The sequence below is a fragment of the Phyllobates terribilis genome, unplaced genomic scaffold (assembly GCF_046119375.1).
Source record: "Phyllobates terribilis strain yellow unplaced genomic scaffold, ASM4611937v1 Scaffold_17__1_contigs__length_24005725, whole genome shotgun sequence".
Taxonomy (NCBI): domain Eukaryota; kingdom Metazoa; phylum Chordata; class Amphibia; order Anura; family Dendrobatidae; genus Phyllobates; species Phyllobates terribilis.
This window is the reverse complement of record NW_027362777.1, coordinates 11920952-11936339: the sequence shown is the minus strand read 5'-3', so window position 1 is coordinate 11936339 and position 15388 is coordinate 11920952. Positions and strand designations below refer to the sequence as shown.

At 40.7% G+C, this 15388-nt stretch overlaps 2 protein-coding genes across 2 annotated transcripts in view; both read right to left on the bottom strand.

Moving 5' to 3' along the window:
* LOC141176088 (uncharacterized) overlaps positions 1-15388 on the bottom strand; it is a 38315-nt gene that overhangs the window by 22299 nt on the left and 628 nt on the right. The gene's annotated exons all lie outside the window — the stretch shown is intronic.
* Positions 248-15341, bottom strand: LOC141176192 (uncharacterized). Its single transcript, XM_073660185.1, has 4 exons — positions 15329-15341; positions 9684-9781; positions 9396-9486; positions 248-1396 (listed from the first exon to the last, which is right to left on the bottom strand). Exons 1-4 carry the CDS (start codon positions 15339-15341, stop codon positions 480-482), a joined length of 1119 nt encoding a protein of 372 aa, XP_073516286.1. The 3' UTR covers positions 248-479.

Genomic DNA, 15388 nt, shown 5'->3' with positions numbered 1-15388 from the left:
ACCAATCTGTTACATAAGTGTGGGGCTAGAGGAGAGAGAGCAGTTCTCTCAGTGATCAGAAAGGGCAGTGTCTCAGCGTTCTCCTCTGTCACAGGAAGCTGCCTCCAGTCTATAACACCCAATCACTTATTAGCAAGATTTGTTTCTTGCTAAAAATGTATCTTATAGGCCACGGGATCTGAGTATTAGTGCTTTTATTTAATCAAGGCAAACATGAGGAATGACAAGGGGTTGTGGTAGTAGTGGACAACCCCTTTAAGAAGATACAATTTTCAGTTAAAACATTCCAACATTCTGAACATTAAAAAATATTCTCCCCTGTGTGACTTCTCTGAAGTTTATTAAGAATTGTTTCCCCAAGTAAAAAATTTCTCAAATTAAGAAAATAAAAATGGTTTTTACCCTGTGTGACGTCTCTGGTGACTAAGAAGAGATTTATTCACAAAACATTTTCCACATTCTGAACTGGAGAAAGACTTTTACCCTGTGTGAGTTCTCTGGTGCCTAACAAAACTTGATTTCTGTGTAAAAGATTTCCCACATTCTGAGCATGAAAAAGGCTTCTCACCAGTGTGAGTTCTCTGATGTTGAATAAGACATAATTTCTCTGTAAAACATTTCCCACATTCTGAACATGAAAAACGCTTCTCCCCTGTGTGAGTTCTCTGATGTCTGGTAAGACTTGGTTTCTCTGTAAAACATTTCCCACATTCTGAACATGAAAAAGGCTTCTCCCCTGTGTGAATTCTCTGATGTTTGATCAGACTTGATTTATCTACAAAGCATTTCCCACATTCTGAACATGAAAAACTCTTCTCCCCTGTGTGAATTTTCTGATGGCCAAGAAGATGCGCTTTCTGGTTAAAACATTTCCCACATTCGGAACATGAAAACGGCTTCTCCCCTGTGTGAGTTCTCTGGTGAGTAACAAGATATGAATTCCAAACAAAACATTTACCACATTCTGAACATGAAAATGGCTTTTCCCCTTTGTGAGTTCTCTGGTGACTAACAAGGTCTGATTTCTCTTTAAAACATTTCTCACACTTGGAACAAGAAAATATATTCTCCGCTGTGTGAAATTGTTGATGTTTTAGAAAAGACTTTTGGAGGGGAAAACTATTTCCATATTTTGAACGTGAAAATGGCTTCTTTGTTTTAGGAGCAGTTCGTTTTTTAATGCTTATTTTGTGACTTTGATTTTCCTTAGTAGTCGGTAATGAATCAGAAGACAGGACCTGTTTCAAAAGATCAGATGACAGATCTTTGCTGTGAAGGGATGATGGTAAATCTGGAGTAATGGCATTCACTTCAATTGTATCCTGTGGGATCTCAAGATCATCCGATTTGAAAATTGAAGATGTCAGCTGTCCCTCTGATCTCCTGGTACAGTCATCTGCCAAGAATAAAACCAATTATTATTTTTGAATAAAAAAGGGTTAAATTTTATATTTTTGAACATTTCTACTTAAATTATCCATATCCTGTGCTGGGCTGATTGCAAGCACTACAAGTCAAAAAACAAAAAGCGAGGCTGCCGAGCGTGAAGAGGCTGGATTGAGCGTCCCAGAGGCTGCAGCTAAGTACAAAGGCGGCAGTAAAGTACATAGTTTAACACCAGAGCATAGTTTGGTGTTTTCCTTACTAACCTTCTATTTGTTTTTCTGCTTTTACTTGTATTGTTTATCACCATATAGTATGTGCTCCATGGGCAATGCTACCAGGTGTGTGTCTTGTGAGATGTATGCATGCTTTGAACAGCCGTTTGAGGGTGAAAAAGTCTGCGCTCGATGTCAACGAGTTACATATTTGGAAGCCCAGATACCGGATCTAAACGTGCAGCTAGCGACACTCAGGAGCATTGGAAACCTGGACAGGAGTTTAGAGCTCACTGAGATTGTGCTGGTTAGGGCCAGTGATATGGAGGCGGGTGGAGGTGGGGAAGACCAGAATAGAGAAGTATGTAGCTGGGTAAATGTTACAAGAAGGGGTAGGGGGAAAAGTGCCAGGGAGCCCAGTCCTGATCTGGCACAACCTAGTAAATATGCCTGTTTGGCTGATATTAGGATTGCTATCCCAGGACTGGGATCACTAAAGCAGGACGCTCCTAGCAACCAGGAAGATGACTGTTGTAGGAAGGAGGGTAATAGGAGTGCAGCAAAGACCAGACAGATGGTGGTAGGAGACTCTATAAATAGGCGGACAGACTGAGTCATCTGCCGCCGAGACCGTGAATGCCGAACAGTGTGTTGTCTGCTGGTTGCTCGGGTTCAACATATAGCGGATCGGATACACAGATTGCTGGGTGGGTTTGGGCAAAACTCAGCAGTCATGGTACACATTGGTACTAATGACAAAGTTAGAGGGAGGTGGAAGGTCCTTAAAAATGATTACGGGGAACTAGGAGAGAAGCTGAAGGCCAGGACCTCCAAGAAATACTGTCGGTGTCACGAGCGTCACTAGATAGACAGCGGGAGCTTAGGGAGATAAACAAGTAGCTTAGACATTGGTGCAGGAAAGAAGGGTTTGGGTTCATGGAGACCAAGGCCGACCTTCTCACCAGTCCGGTGACAGGGAGCAGGTGGATGCTGGTTGACTTCAGTAATAATCTCTTTTACAATTAGATTTTTGCCCTAGTTTTTACTCAATATTTATTCCTGTACAAAGGACCTTTTTGAATGAATTAAATTTAATGTAATTGACTCCTGGATGTAATGGAATCATGTTATTTTCAAAAAGAGGTGATGTTTTGATTAAAAATGACTATGAATTATATATAATCATATGAAATAATCATGTTCAAAAGGGGATACTTAAAGGGACTATGAACTATATGTAATCATCAGACTAACCATTCATTAGTTACTAAATATTTTAGTGACATATCTGCACATCCTGTATATGTTAATTCTGATAGATATATATCACTTGCACTTTATATTTATATAATTATATACATATTCCCTTTACTATATCCCATTATGGCTAATAAGTAATACATCATACATACTCCCCTGTATGCGTTACCCCCTGATTCCCTCATTTGAGCTTCATTTTTATCTTATTTGTATTGTTGTATGTTTTTTAATTTGTCTATGCTTGTGCCCTTTTGAATTTTTATTACATTAATTGCTATAAAATAAAAAATATTTTTATATGACTTTTTTGTCCAGTGAATATTGTTTTGTTGGTCTATTGATCTTGTGTTTAGATATTGTGAATTTATTTTCTTGGTAACTCTGAGAAACTCCTTCTGTTTTGTAGGATTTATTCTACTGTAGGGAAGGGCCGCATCTCAATGGGGAGGGAGCAGCTATGCTGGGGGGAAAATGGTCAGACGGATGGAGGAGCTTTTAAACTAGGATCTGGGGGGAGGGAGGGTATGCGTGCTTATAAGGGGATAGATAGACTAGACCAGGGATCTCAAACTCAGCTGGGCATATGGGCCGCACACGGAAAAACATTTAATTTGGGGGGTCCGCATTATTTGCATGACAAAGTGACATTTTTAGTGATACCATTTTATTTTTTATACACCTTTTGAATTGGTCCTCATCTTGCAGACATGGTCTCCCATCCAGGTTCCCCATATTGCAGACATGGTCTCCCATCCAGGTTCCCCATATTGCAGACATGGTCTCCCATCCAGGTCCCCCATATTGCAGACATGGTCTCTCATCCAGGTCCCCCATATTGCAGACGTGATCTCCCATCCAGGTCCCCCATATTGCAGACGTGGTCTCCCATCCAGGTCCCCCATATTGCAGACGTGGTCTCCCATCCAGGTCCCCCATATTGCAGAGGTGGTCCCAATATAGCAGGCATGGTCTCCCATCCAGGTCCCCTTGCAGACATGGTCTCCCATCCAGATCCCCTATATTGCAGACATGGTCCCCCATCCAGGTCCCCCATATTGCAGACATGGTCCCCCATATTGCAGACATGGTCCCCCATATTGCAGACATGGTCCTCCCATCCAGGTCCCCCATATTGCAGACATGGTCCCCCATATTGCAGACATGGTCCTCCCATCCAGGTCCCCCATATTGCAGACATGGTCCCCCATATTGCAGACATGGTCCCCCATCCTGGTCCTTATCTTGCAGACATGTCCCCCATCCAGGTCCCCCCCATACTGCACACAGGGTCCGTCCGTCCCCCATACTGCGCACAGGGTCCGTCCGTCCCCCATACTGCGCACAGGGTCCGTCCGTCCCCCATACTGCGCTAAGGGTCCCCATCCCCCCATACTGCGCTAAGGGTCCCCATCCCCCCATACTGCACTAAGGGTCCCCGTCCCCCCATACTGCGCTCAGGGTCCCCGTCCCCCCATACTGCGCTCAGGGTCCCCGTCCCCCCATACTGCGCACAGGGTCTCTGTCCCCCATACTGCGCACAGGGACCCTGTCCCCCCATACTGCGCACAGTGCCCCCCCCATACTGAGCACAGGTCCCCTGTGCTGTATTTCACATGACAGAGAAAAAAAAAAAAAGATTCTCACCTGTCCTCCGTTCCCTCGGCGTCCTTTCTGCACCTGTGGCCCGCAGGCACAGACCCCGTAATGATCGCGGCTCTCTCCAGCAGCCGCCGACATCAGCGCTGTAATGCAGTGTATTGCCGCGCAGAGACCGGCTCTCTGCACAGCAATACCAGTATCAGCCGCCGGCCTATCAGACGCCAGCAGCTGACATCTGCGTCCCAGCGCAGTAGCGTATGACGTCACTGCCATGCGCAGATGTCAGCTGCTGGCCTCTGATAGGCCGGCGGCTGATACTGGTATTGCTGTGCAGAGGGCCGGTCTCTGCGCGGCAATACACTGCACTACTGCGCTGATGTCGGCGGCTGCTGGAGAGAGCCATGATCGTTATGGGGTCTATGTGCCTGCGGGCCGCAAGAAGCAGCCGGAGGGGCAACAGTGTTTGAGACCCCTGGACTAGACAGAGAGAGTGGGACAGCAGGGGCAATAGAGCATCTAGGGTGGGGCTAGGATATGCAAGGAATGTAGGGAGCTGAGTAGGAGTAGCAAATGTGCTAATTGTATTAAATGTCTGCTGGCAAATGCAAGAAGTCTTGCAAACAAAATGGCTGAACTGGAGACTCTTATGTCGGTCATGAAATATGATGTGGTAGGTATTACGGAAACCTGGCTGGAAAAAGCCATGACTGAAGCCATGACTGGGTGACAAACATGGAGGGATTACATTTAGAAAGGATAGGAAAGACAAAAAAGGTGGAGGGATGTGTATTTTCGTAAGATCCAACTTAAAACGTGTTCAATGATAACATTGGGAGAAGCTGCGACAATGTAGAGTCAGTTTGGGTAAATATACATGGGGATGGTCATAATGGAAAGCTGCTAAGAGGAGTTTGTTACAAGCCTCCTAATATAGCTGAACTGGTAGAGGACAAAATGATGGAACAAATTAAAAATGCAGCAAATAATAATAGGGTCCTTATTATGGGGGATTTTAACTATCCAGATTTTCAATGGGACACAGAATCTTCCAGTTGTGCTAAAAGCTACAAATTCTTATCCACAGTTCAGGACAATGACCTCTCTCAGCTGGTAGATGAACCAACCAGGGGAGGTAATCTGCTGGATCTGGTGCTGTCATATAGACCAGATACAATTTCAGATCTAGAGGTCCGGGAGCATTTGGGAAACAGCGACCATAATATGATAAGTTTCAATGTAATATTCAATAAAACATTTCAAAAAGGAAATGCAAAAACCTGAAACTTTAGGAAAGCTGATTTCAACAAATTAAGGGAAGAGCTTAACTGTGTAGACTGGGACCATGTCATGGTAACTGGGGATAGATACCAAACGTAAATGGGGCATGTTTAAGGAAATACTTTGGACTTTGCAAAGGCATTCGATACTGTATCACATAACAGCCTTATACTGAAGCTACAGAAGAAAGGACTTAGATGGGTAAGGAATTGGCTAAATGATAGGAAACAAAGGGTTGTCATAAATGGCACATTCTCTAAATGGGACATAGTCAGCAGTGGGGTGCCGCAGGGATCTGTGCTAGGACCAATTCTCTTTAACCTCTATTAATGACCTGGGGGATGGGATTGTGAGTAAAACGTCAGTTTTTGCTGACGATATCAAACTATGTAGGATATTGAAATCTGATCTTGACATTACGATATTGCAGAACGATCTGGATAAGATGACTGAATGGTCAAACACTTGGCAGATGAGGTTTAATGTAGATAAATGTAGTGTAATGCACACAGGATGGAGTAATCCTATGGCTACATATACATTAAATGGGAGTATACTCAGGACTACAGAACAGGAGAAGGATTTGGGTATTCTGGTTACAAGTACTCAATGTCAAGCAGCTGCCACAAAAGCAAACAACATTTTAGGGTGTATAAAAAGAGAAATAAAATCCTGCGATCCCAACGTGTTACCCCTTTATAAATCACTGGTGAGGCCACATCTGGAATATGGAATCCAGTTTTGGGCTTCACATTTCAAAATGGATATTCAGAAGTTAGAGTCAGTTCAAAGGTGGCAACTAGATTATTACAAGGGATGTAGGCTTCTCATACGATGAGAGGTTGGAAAAGTTGAGCTTGTTTAGCTTAGAAAAACGACGGATCTCACTGACATGTATAAATATATGTGTGGTCAGTACAAAGGTCTAGCACATGACTTATTCCTTCCAAAGACTAAGGACCAGGGGGCAATCATTACTGGTGGAAGAAAGGCGATTCCGGCACCTAAACAGTAAAGGGTTCTTTACAGTCAGAGCAGTCGGACTGTGGAATGCCCTACTACAGGAGGTAGTAATGGCCGACACTATAACAGCTTTCAAAAAAGGGCTGGATGATTTCCTCGCTACAGGTAATATGGTGTCCTAGAGTTAAATTAGACAAAATGTTACACCTATAGTAGTACATTTGATCCAGGGTTCCTGTACTGATCGCCTTTCTCGGGGTCAAGAAGGAATTTTTCCCCATGATGCAAATTGGCTGAATGTATCCTTGTTTTTTTGCCTTCTTCTGGATCAAAAGATTTAGGTACAGGGATTTTAGTAATACAATAACAGTAATACAAAAAATAAAACTAATTAAAAATTATTTATGGTTATTTGTAATTGTAATAGTGCAGTAATAATAAAAATGGTAATCCATTTGTGAGGCCTAGTTCCAGTAAGTTAGTGTAGTGTTGGTATGGGGAGTACAATTGGGGGAGAAAGGTTGAACTTGATGGACCTAGGTCTTTATCCAATCTACGTTACTATGTTACACTATCTGACTTCCAAACAAGAACCCATGTATCTAGCTAATATCTTTCAGTACAAGGGCGCACACTCAGCAGCGTCTGTGTCCTTCAGTAACATGGATAAAATGGCGCTGAGGGAACATGGCCGGTTTTTATATCGAGAGGAAATGTGATTTCAGCAGCGAATTGCAGAAGCCCTTGTATCTGGACACTGTGGATGCTTCCTGCGCTCTGACTGGCTAGCCACGCATTCCTGACTTAAAGTTACCGGCTACAGGACAAAATAAATAAATAAAAAAATTACAAGCGCACCACTGATCTATCACCCCACTCATCTGCCACATCCCCCCGCTCATCATAAACAAGCACTATGCTAGCCAAACTGTTCAAAACGCTGTAGTTGCCCCGCAATCACGTTCCCGCATTTATTCCCTGAACTTTGCCGATTTTTTCCAATTTTAAGAAATTTTGCTTGCATTTCCGATCATGAATCCGAATGTGCCATATTCGTATCAAATTGAGGCTGCGTGCCCACAATGCGTTTTTCAAGCGTTTTTGCTGTGGAAACGCTTGAAAAACGCTTGGTAATACGTGCCCCATGGTCCCCAATGACAATCCGCATGTTCTGTGCCTATGCTGCTTAATTTTCCGCAGGGGATTTTATGTGCGGGAAAATCCACAGCATCTCCATTATTTTTGCGTTTATGCATGCGGAATTGCCTACTCAATGCATTAGAAAAACGCATGGCAATTCCGCATGTCAAAAACGCGCCAAAAACAAGTGTTAGATTCCGCACGCGTTTTTTCTGGCAAGGAGATGCAGAAATGAAGCGGAAATTTTCCGCTTCGCTTCTGCATTGAGGGCACATAACCTTAGGTTGTAAGATTGGATTTCGAATAAATTCGCTCATCACTACTCACCAAGCTGCTTGCCTATTGTCCTGTAGCCAATCCCAGCCTTGTGCAGGTCTACAGGTGTCCTTAGACATCTCTTTGGTCTTGGCCATGGGGGAGAGATTGGAGTGTGATTGATTGATTGAGTGTGTGGACAGGTGTCTTTTATACAGGTAACGAGTTCAAACAGGTGCAATTAATACAGGTAATGAGTGCAGAGTAGGAGGGCTTCTTAAAGAAAAACTAACAGGTCTGTGAGAGAACAGAATTCTTGCTGGTTAGTAGGTGATCAAATACTTATTTAATGCAATAAAATACAGTTTAATTATTTAAAAATCATACAATGTGATTTTCTGGATTTTTTTTAAGATTCTGTCTCTCACAGGTGAAGTGTACCTACGATAAACTTGCAAAATCAGCAGTGTATCAAATACTTATTTTCCCCACAGTAGCAGCAGCTATGGACGTCCATCACGATAGCTTCATCCTCATCGCTAATGCTATAATATGAGAAGTTCAGCTAACAGGCTCTAATGATTGGCATTATCTAGGAGACAGTGTATTGTACTATATGATTGCTGAAAAGATTAGGGATAAAGCAAGAGAATCTCTCAATATCCTATAACTGCTGCTATAAGCACAAGATAAGAGAAACTGCCAATGTGTCGGCTTCATGAATTTTAAAGCTTACCACAGTGAATTTATTCACAGTTCTCCTGAATAAATTGTTCTGTTAGATAGAAACGGTAGGAAGATCTATTATCCTGATTAAACAAACATAATTGATATATATTGCAATAATCTTGAGTGACAAACTCTTTACTACTAATATCCTAGCTGACTTTCAGTTCTGGGACCATTGAGTCAATAATTTTTACATTTTGCTACTATATTTCTAGTTTTAATCGTGAAAAAATAAAAGTTAATTTTTACCATTTACTCCAATTGGATTAGTCTGTGAAATTTGGAAATATAAGTTTTGGAGATATATAATAATTTGTCAGAGCAGTGAATGGATTTACAGATCTGGGCAGTTAAAGGTCAGCATCTCCTAATCCCAGGGGGGAGGTGGATCCTCCAGGTTGTAAGTTCTATAGAAAAGGGCTTTCATAATTCACAAAGTCATTTGAACAGTTTTCGGTGGAAGAGAATGTTGTACTTTAATGGAAAAATGGTGATCACACGACCTATAAAGCAGCCACAGCCGGTGACTGAGAAGAATCTGTGACTTTTCTACATTTAGTGGTTACTACTCACCTGGGTGGTCATATGTAGGAATCCCCTCTTTACACCGCTCATCACCCCTTACATATGTCTCTGTAGTATTAATATGGGTCAGATCTTCACCCTGAAACAAATATTGTAAAAGTCACAAACAGATAAGAAGTCACATCTATGATCAGCTCTAATCCTGCCATCTCCACCGTCCTCATTACACAAGTATAAAACATATAATACTGGTGGATAAAACAAGACTGAGCACAAGACCTTCACAGCCGTCTACACATCATAGGGGAGATCTCATGACACCTTCTCTCCATCTACCTGATGATCCTGAGGAACATTGGGATCTTCTTGTTTACAGTCATGTGGAAGAAAAGGACGGGGACATCTCTCTGGTGTTGTCCTCTTACTGGATCGATCTGGAGGAAACACATACAGGGACTGAATTCATTCTTTACATACAGATAATTATAGGCCGTGTGTATTTAGTCCTGTCTATTACCTGGTGATGTGAGGGGCTGGGGAACCTCCATCATGACGTCCTTGTACAGATCTTTGTGTCCTTCTAAATACTCCCACTCCTCCATGGAGAAATAGACGGCGACATCCTGACACCTTATAGGAACCTGACACATATAATGATACCGTCATCCCCCCGATCCCTCCATAGCACTACTGTATAATGTCCCAGCATTCCCAGCAGTGTCACCTCTCCAGTCAGCAGCTCAATCATCTTGTAGGTGAGTTCTAGGATCTTCTGGTCATTGATGTCATCATGTATCAGGGGGTGAGGTGGAGGCCCCGTGATTGTGCTCAGGGGTCTTCCCCATCCCTCAGACACAGGTGCCTGACAGCGCTCACTAGGGGTCTTCTTCACTACTGTATAATCCTGGTAATGGAGAGACACATTAATAAATCTCACTCCAGACATTTCCAGAGTACTCACCTCTCCAGTTCTGTCCATCTGTTATTCCCATAGATAAGAATGATGTAATGTGACGTCATCAGAATCTCTCACCTCTCCAGTAAGCCGGAAGAGGATCTCTAGGGTGAGGTGTAATATCCTCTCCGCCATCTTGTCTCTGTCCATATCCATCCTTGATGGGTAAATCAGGAAAATTCTCTTATATAGAAGATATTCACTGAGAGGGTCCGATATTGTAGAGACCTGAATGAGAAGAAGATGAGACGATGTAACATTATAAAAATCCTGTGTGATAATACAATTACTGGAGATAATAAGGGAAACATATGAGGAGATATATTATTTTACAGTATCTAGTTTTCTTCTTTACATCTAGTAATAAAACCTATATATTTTAGACCACAGACAACAAGCAGTTTCTTCCTTGGAGTCTGTAGCTGAATATGTTTCTCATAGACTCATCTTCCATAACGCTAATTCGCGTCTCATTTAAATCTTTATGACAACCCAAAACATCCAAATAACCCTGATCAAAAGTTCACATACCCTGGTGATTTTGGCCTGATAACATGCACAGAATTTGACACAAATGGGTTTGAATGGCAACTAAAGGTAACATCCTCACCTGTAACCTGTGTGCTTGTAATCAGTGTGTGTGCATAAAAGCTGAGTGAGTTTCTGGGATCCAGACAGACTCTTGCATCTTTCATCCAGCCACTGACGTTTCTGGATTGTGAGTGAAAAGAATTGTCAACGGATCTACGAGAAAAGGTAGTTGAACTATATAACACAAGAAAGGGATACAAAAAAAAATAGCCAAGGAATTGATAATGCCAGTCAGCAGCATTCAAACTATGAATAACAAATGGAAAATAAGGGGCTCTGTAAAAACCAAACCATGGTCAGGTAGACCAACAAATATTTCAGCCACAACTGCCAGGAAAATTGTTTGGGATTCAAAGAAAAACCCACAAATAACATCAGCTGTAATTCATGACTCTATGAAAACTAGCGGGGTGGCTGTTTCAAGATGCACAATAAGGAGGCAATTAAAGAAAAATGGGTGCATGGTCGCCAGAAGAAAGCCATTACTGCGCAAATGCCACAAAGCATCTCGCCTACAATACGCCAAACAGCACAGAGACAAGCCTCAAAACTTCTGGAACAAGGTAATTTGGAGTGATGAGACCAAAATTGAACTTTTTGGCCACAACCATAAACATTACATTTAGATAGAGGTCAACAAGGCCTATGATGAAAGGAACACCATTCCTACTGTAAAGCACGGAGGTGGATCGCTTATGTTTTGGGATTGTGCGAGCTACAAAGGCACAGGAAACTTGGTAAAAGTTGAAGGAAAGATGAATGCAGCACGTTATCAGCAAATACTGGAGGCAAATTTGCACTCATCAGCCCGGAAGCTGCGCATGGGACGTACTTGAACGTTCCAACATGACAAGTGATTTTGATGAGTGATTCTGACAAGTGATTTTGATGAGTGATTCTGACAAGTGATTTTAACGAGTGATTCTGACAAGTGATTTTGACGAGTGATTCTGACAAGTGATTTTGACGAGTGATTCTGACAAGTGATTTTGACAAATGATTCTGACAAGTGATTTTGACGAGTGATTCTAACAAGTGATTTTGATGAGTGATTCTGACAAGTGATTTTGACGAGTGATTCTGACAAGTGATTTTGACGAGTGATTCTGACAAGTGATTTTGACAAATGATTCTGACAAGTGATTTTGACGAGTGATTCTGACAAGTGATTTTGATGAGTGATTCTGACAAGTGATTTTGATGAGTGATTCTGACAAGTGATTTTGACGAGTGATTCTGACAAGTGATTTTGACAAATGATTCTGACAAGTGATTTTGACGAGTGATTCTGACAAGTGATTTTGATGAGTGATTCTGACAAGTGATTTTGACGAGTGATTCTGACAAGTGATTTTGATGAGTGATTCTGACAAGTGATTTTGACGAGTGATTCTGACAAGTGATTTTGACGAGTGATTCTGACAAGTGATTTTGACGAGTGATTCTGACAAGTGACTTTGACAACTGTAATAATAATAATAAAAAAAAATTAACTGTTCGCTGTTGGGACTTGACCCCAAAATTCTGTGTCCCAAAGCCAGTGCACTAACCACTGAACTATAAACTCAGCTGTAAAAATATAGGAGTTCTATTTGGTTACATTATTTTCAGTGCACACTTGTCTAAAACTCATTGGGACTTATGCACAGACTGAAAGCAAGCCAAATTCAAATGATATTTAATTTTGATGTGTGAGTCTGATGTGTGACTTACTTCAAACTTCAGAATCATAATGACTTTTAGTCATCCTGAGTATTTTCATGGTTGATCTCATAAGACAAGAAAAGGTATCAGTTAGTATCACTTGACTGGATAGCGCAATAGTAAGGCACCAGTCTCTAAAGCTGCAGTGTTAGATTTCAAATCCTGATAGGAATAAGATTTTTTTTTTATTATTATTACTATGGCTATTTCGCACACAAACTACAGGGGTGTTTTACTTTTAATATCTGACACTCAGATTGTCATCCTGATGTGTTAACAGTTTCAGACACGCTGTCTATTTGCATGGTAAATTACATAGCCAAAGTAAATTGGGAGTTTGTAGCCAGTTCTTTGGTGGATGGAAATAAAAATTTACAATAAAGACATTTTATCACTAGACCCCTTTAAGAAATTATGCAAATATAAAGTCACTTGGAAATATATATGCAGTAAATTAGTGCCTCCCAATTTAGTTTGGCTATGTAATTTACCATGCAAATAGACAGTGTATAATAGATCTCTCTGTCTGTAATGACTCTATATAATAAGTCCCTCTGTGTGTAATGACTCTATATAATAGATCCCTCTGTGTGTAATGACTCTATATAATAGATCCCTCTGTGTGTAATGACTCTATATAATAGATCCCTGTGTGTAATGACTCTATATAATAGATCCCTCTGTGTTAATTACTCTATATAATAGATCCCTCTGTGTGTAATGACTCTATATAATAGATCCCTCTGTGTGTAATGACTCTATATAATAGATCCCTCTGTGTTAATTACTCTATATAATAGATCCCTGTGTGTAAAGACTCTATATAATAGATCCCTCTGTGTGTAATGAGGTTCTATAATAGATCCCTGTGTGTAATGACTCTATATAATAGATCCCTCTGTGTGTAATGACTCTATATAATAGATCCCTGTGTGTAATGACTTTATATAATAGATCCCTGTGTGTGTAATGACTCTATATAATAGATCCCTCTGTGTGTAATGACTCTATATAATAGATCCCTCTGTGTGTAATGACTCTATATAATAGATCCCTCTGTGTGTAATGACTCTATATAATATATCCCTCTGTGTGTAATGACTCTATATAATAGATCTCTCTGTCTGGAATGCCTCTATATAATAGATCCCTCTGTGTGTAATGACTCTATATAATAGATCCCTCTGTGTGTAATGACTCTATATAATAGACCCCTCGGTGTGTAATGACTCTATATAATAGATCTCTCTGTGTGTAATGAATCTATATAATAGATCCCTCTGTGTGTAATGACTCTATATAATAGATCACTCTGTGTGTAATAACTCTATATAATAAATCCCTCTGTGTGTAATGACTCTATATAATAGATCCCTCTGTGTGTAATGAGGCTCTATAATAGATCCCTCTGTGTGTAATGACTCTATATAATAGATCCCTGTGTGTAATGACTCTATATAATAGATCCCTCTGTGTGTAATGACTCTATATAATAGATCCCTGTGTGTAATGACTTTATATAATAGATCCCTCTGTGTGTAATGACTCTATATAATAGATCCCTCATTGTGTAATGACTCTATATAATAGATCCCTCTGTGTGTAATGACTCTATATAATAGATCACTCTGTGTGTAATGACTCTATATAATAGATCCCTCTGTGTGTAATGACTCTATATAATAGATCCCTCTGTGTGTAATGACTCTATATAATAGATCCCTCTGTGTTAATTACTCTATATAATAGATCCCTGTGTGTAAAGACTCTATATAATAGATCCCTCTGTGTGTAATCACTCTATATAATAGATCCCTGTGTGTAATGATTCTATATAATAGATCCCTCTGTGTGTAATCACTCTATATAATAGATCCCTCTGTGTGTAATGACTCTATATAATAGATCGCTGTGTGTAATGACTCTATATAATAGATCCCTCTGTGTGTAATGACTCTATATAATAGATCCCTCTGTGTGTAATGACTCTATATAATAGATCCCTCTGTGTGTAATGACTCTATATAATAGATCGCTCTGTGTGTAATGACTCTATATAATAGATCCCTCTGTGTGTAATGACTCTATATAATAGATCCCTCTGTGTGTAATGACTCTATATAATAGATCACTCTGTGTGTAATGACTCTATATAATAGATCCCTCTGTGTGTAATGACTCTATATAATAGACCCCTCTGTGTGTAATGACTCTATATAATAGACCCCTCTGTGTGTAATGACTCTATATAATAGATCCTCTGTGTGTAATGACTCTATATAATAGATCCCTCTGCGTGTAATGACTCTATATAATAGATCCCTCTGTGTGTAATGACTCTATATAATAGATCCCTCTGTGTGTAATGACTCTATATAATAGATCACTCTGTGTGTAATGACTCTATATAATATAGGAGTTTCACTTTTTGTATTGAAGAACTGAAATAAACTAACTTTTTGATGATATTCTAATTTAGTGAGAAACGCTTGTAGCACTGGTGTGTGCATATGAATAAAGGAAACGGCTGTATACATGTGTATACAAGACTGGTAACATATATATAATGGTGATTGTGTCCTTCTGTCCGAAGCCTGCACTATTTGTTTCCAGAGTCAGCGCATGTGCATGCCGCATTACAGCGCCGCTTTATTGAAGATATTGAGTGTGCGAATTCACAGACACAGTGTCTTCAATACAATGACACCGGAGGGTATTACAGAGCACAAACTTGCCAGGTCCATGTGCCACAATACACGCTGCCGGCCAATCAAGGGCCAGCAGTGACGGT

What these genes read in the sequence shown, in the direction of transcription:
- LOC141176192 (XM_073660185.1), bottom strand. An exon ending in ATGTTCCTCAGGATCATCAG is followed by an intron (nt 9,487 to 9,683) that starts GTAGATGGAGAG and finishes TATTTGTTTCAG; the next exon opens with GGTGAAGATCTGACCCATAT. An exon ending in TCCTACATATGACCACCCAG is followed by an intron (nt 1,397 to 9,395) that starts GTGAGTAGTAAC and finishes TATTCTTGGCAG; the next exon opens with ATGACTGTACCAGGAGATCA.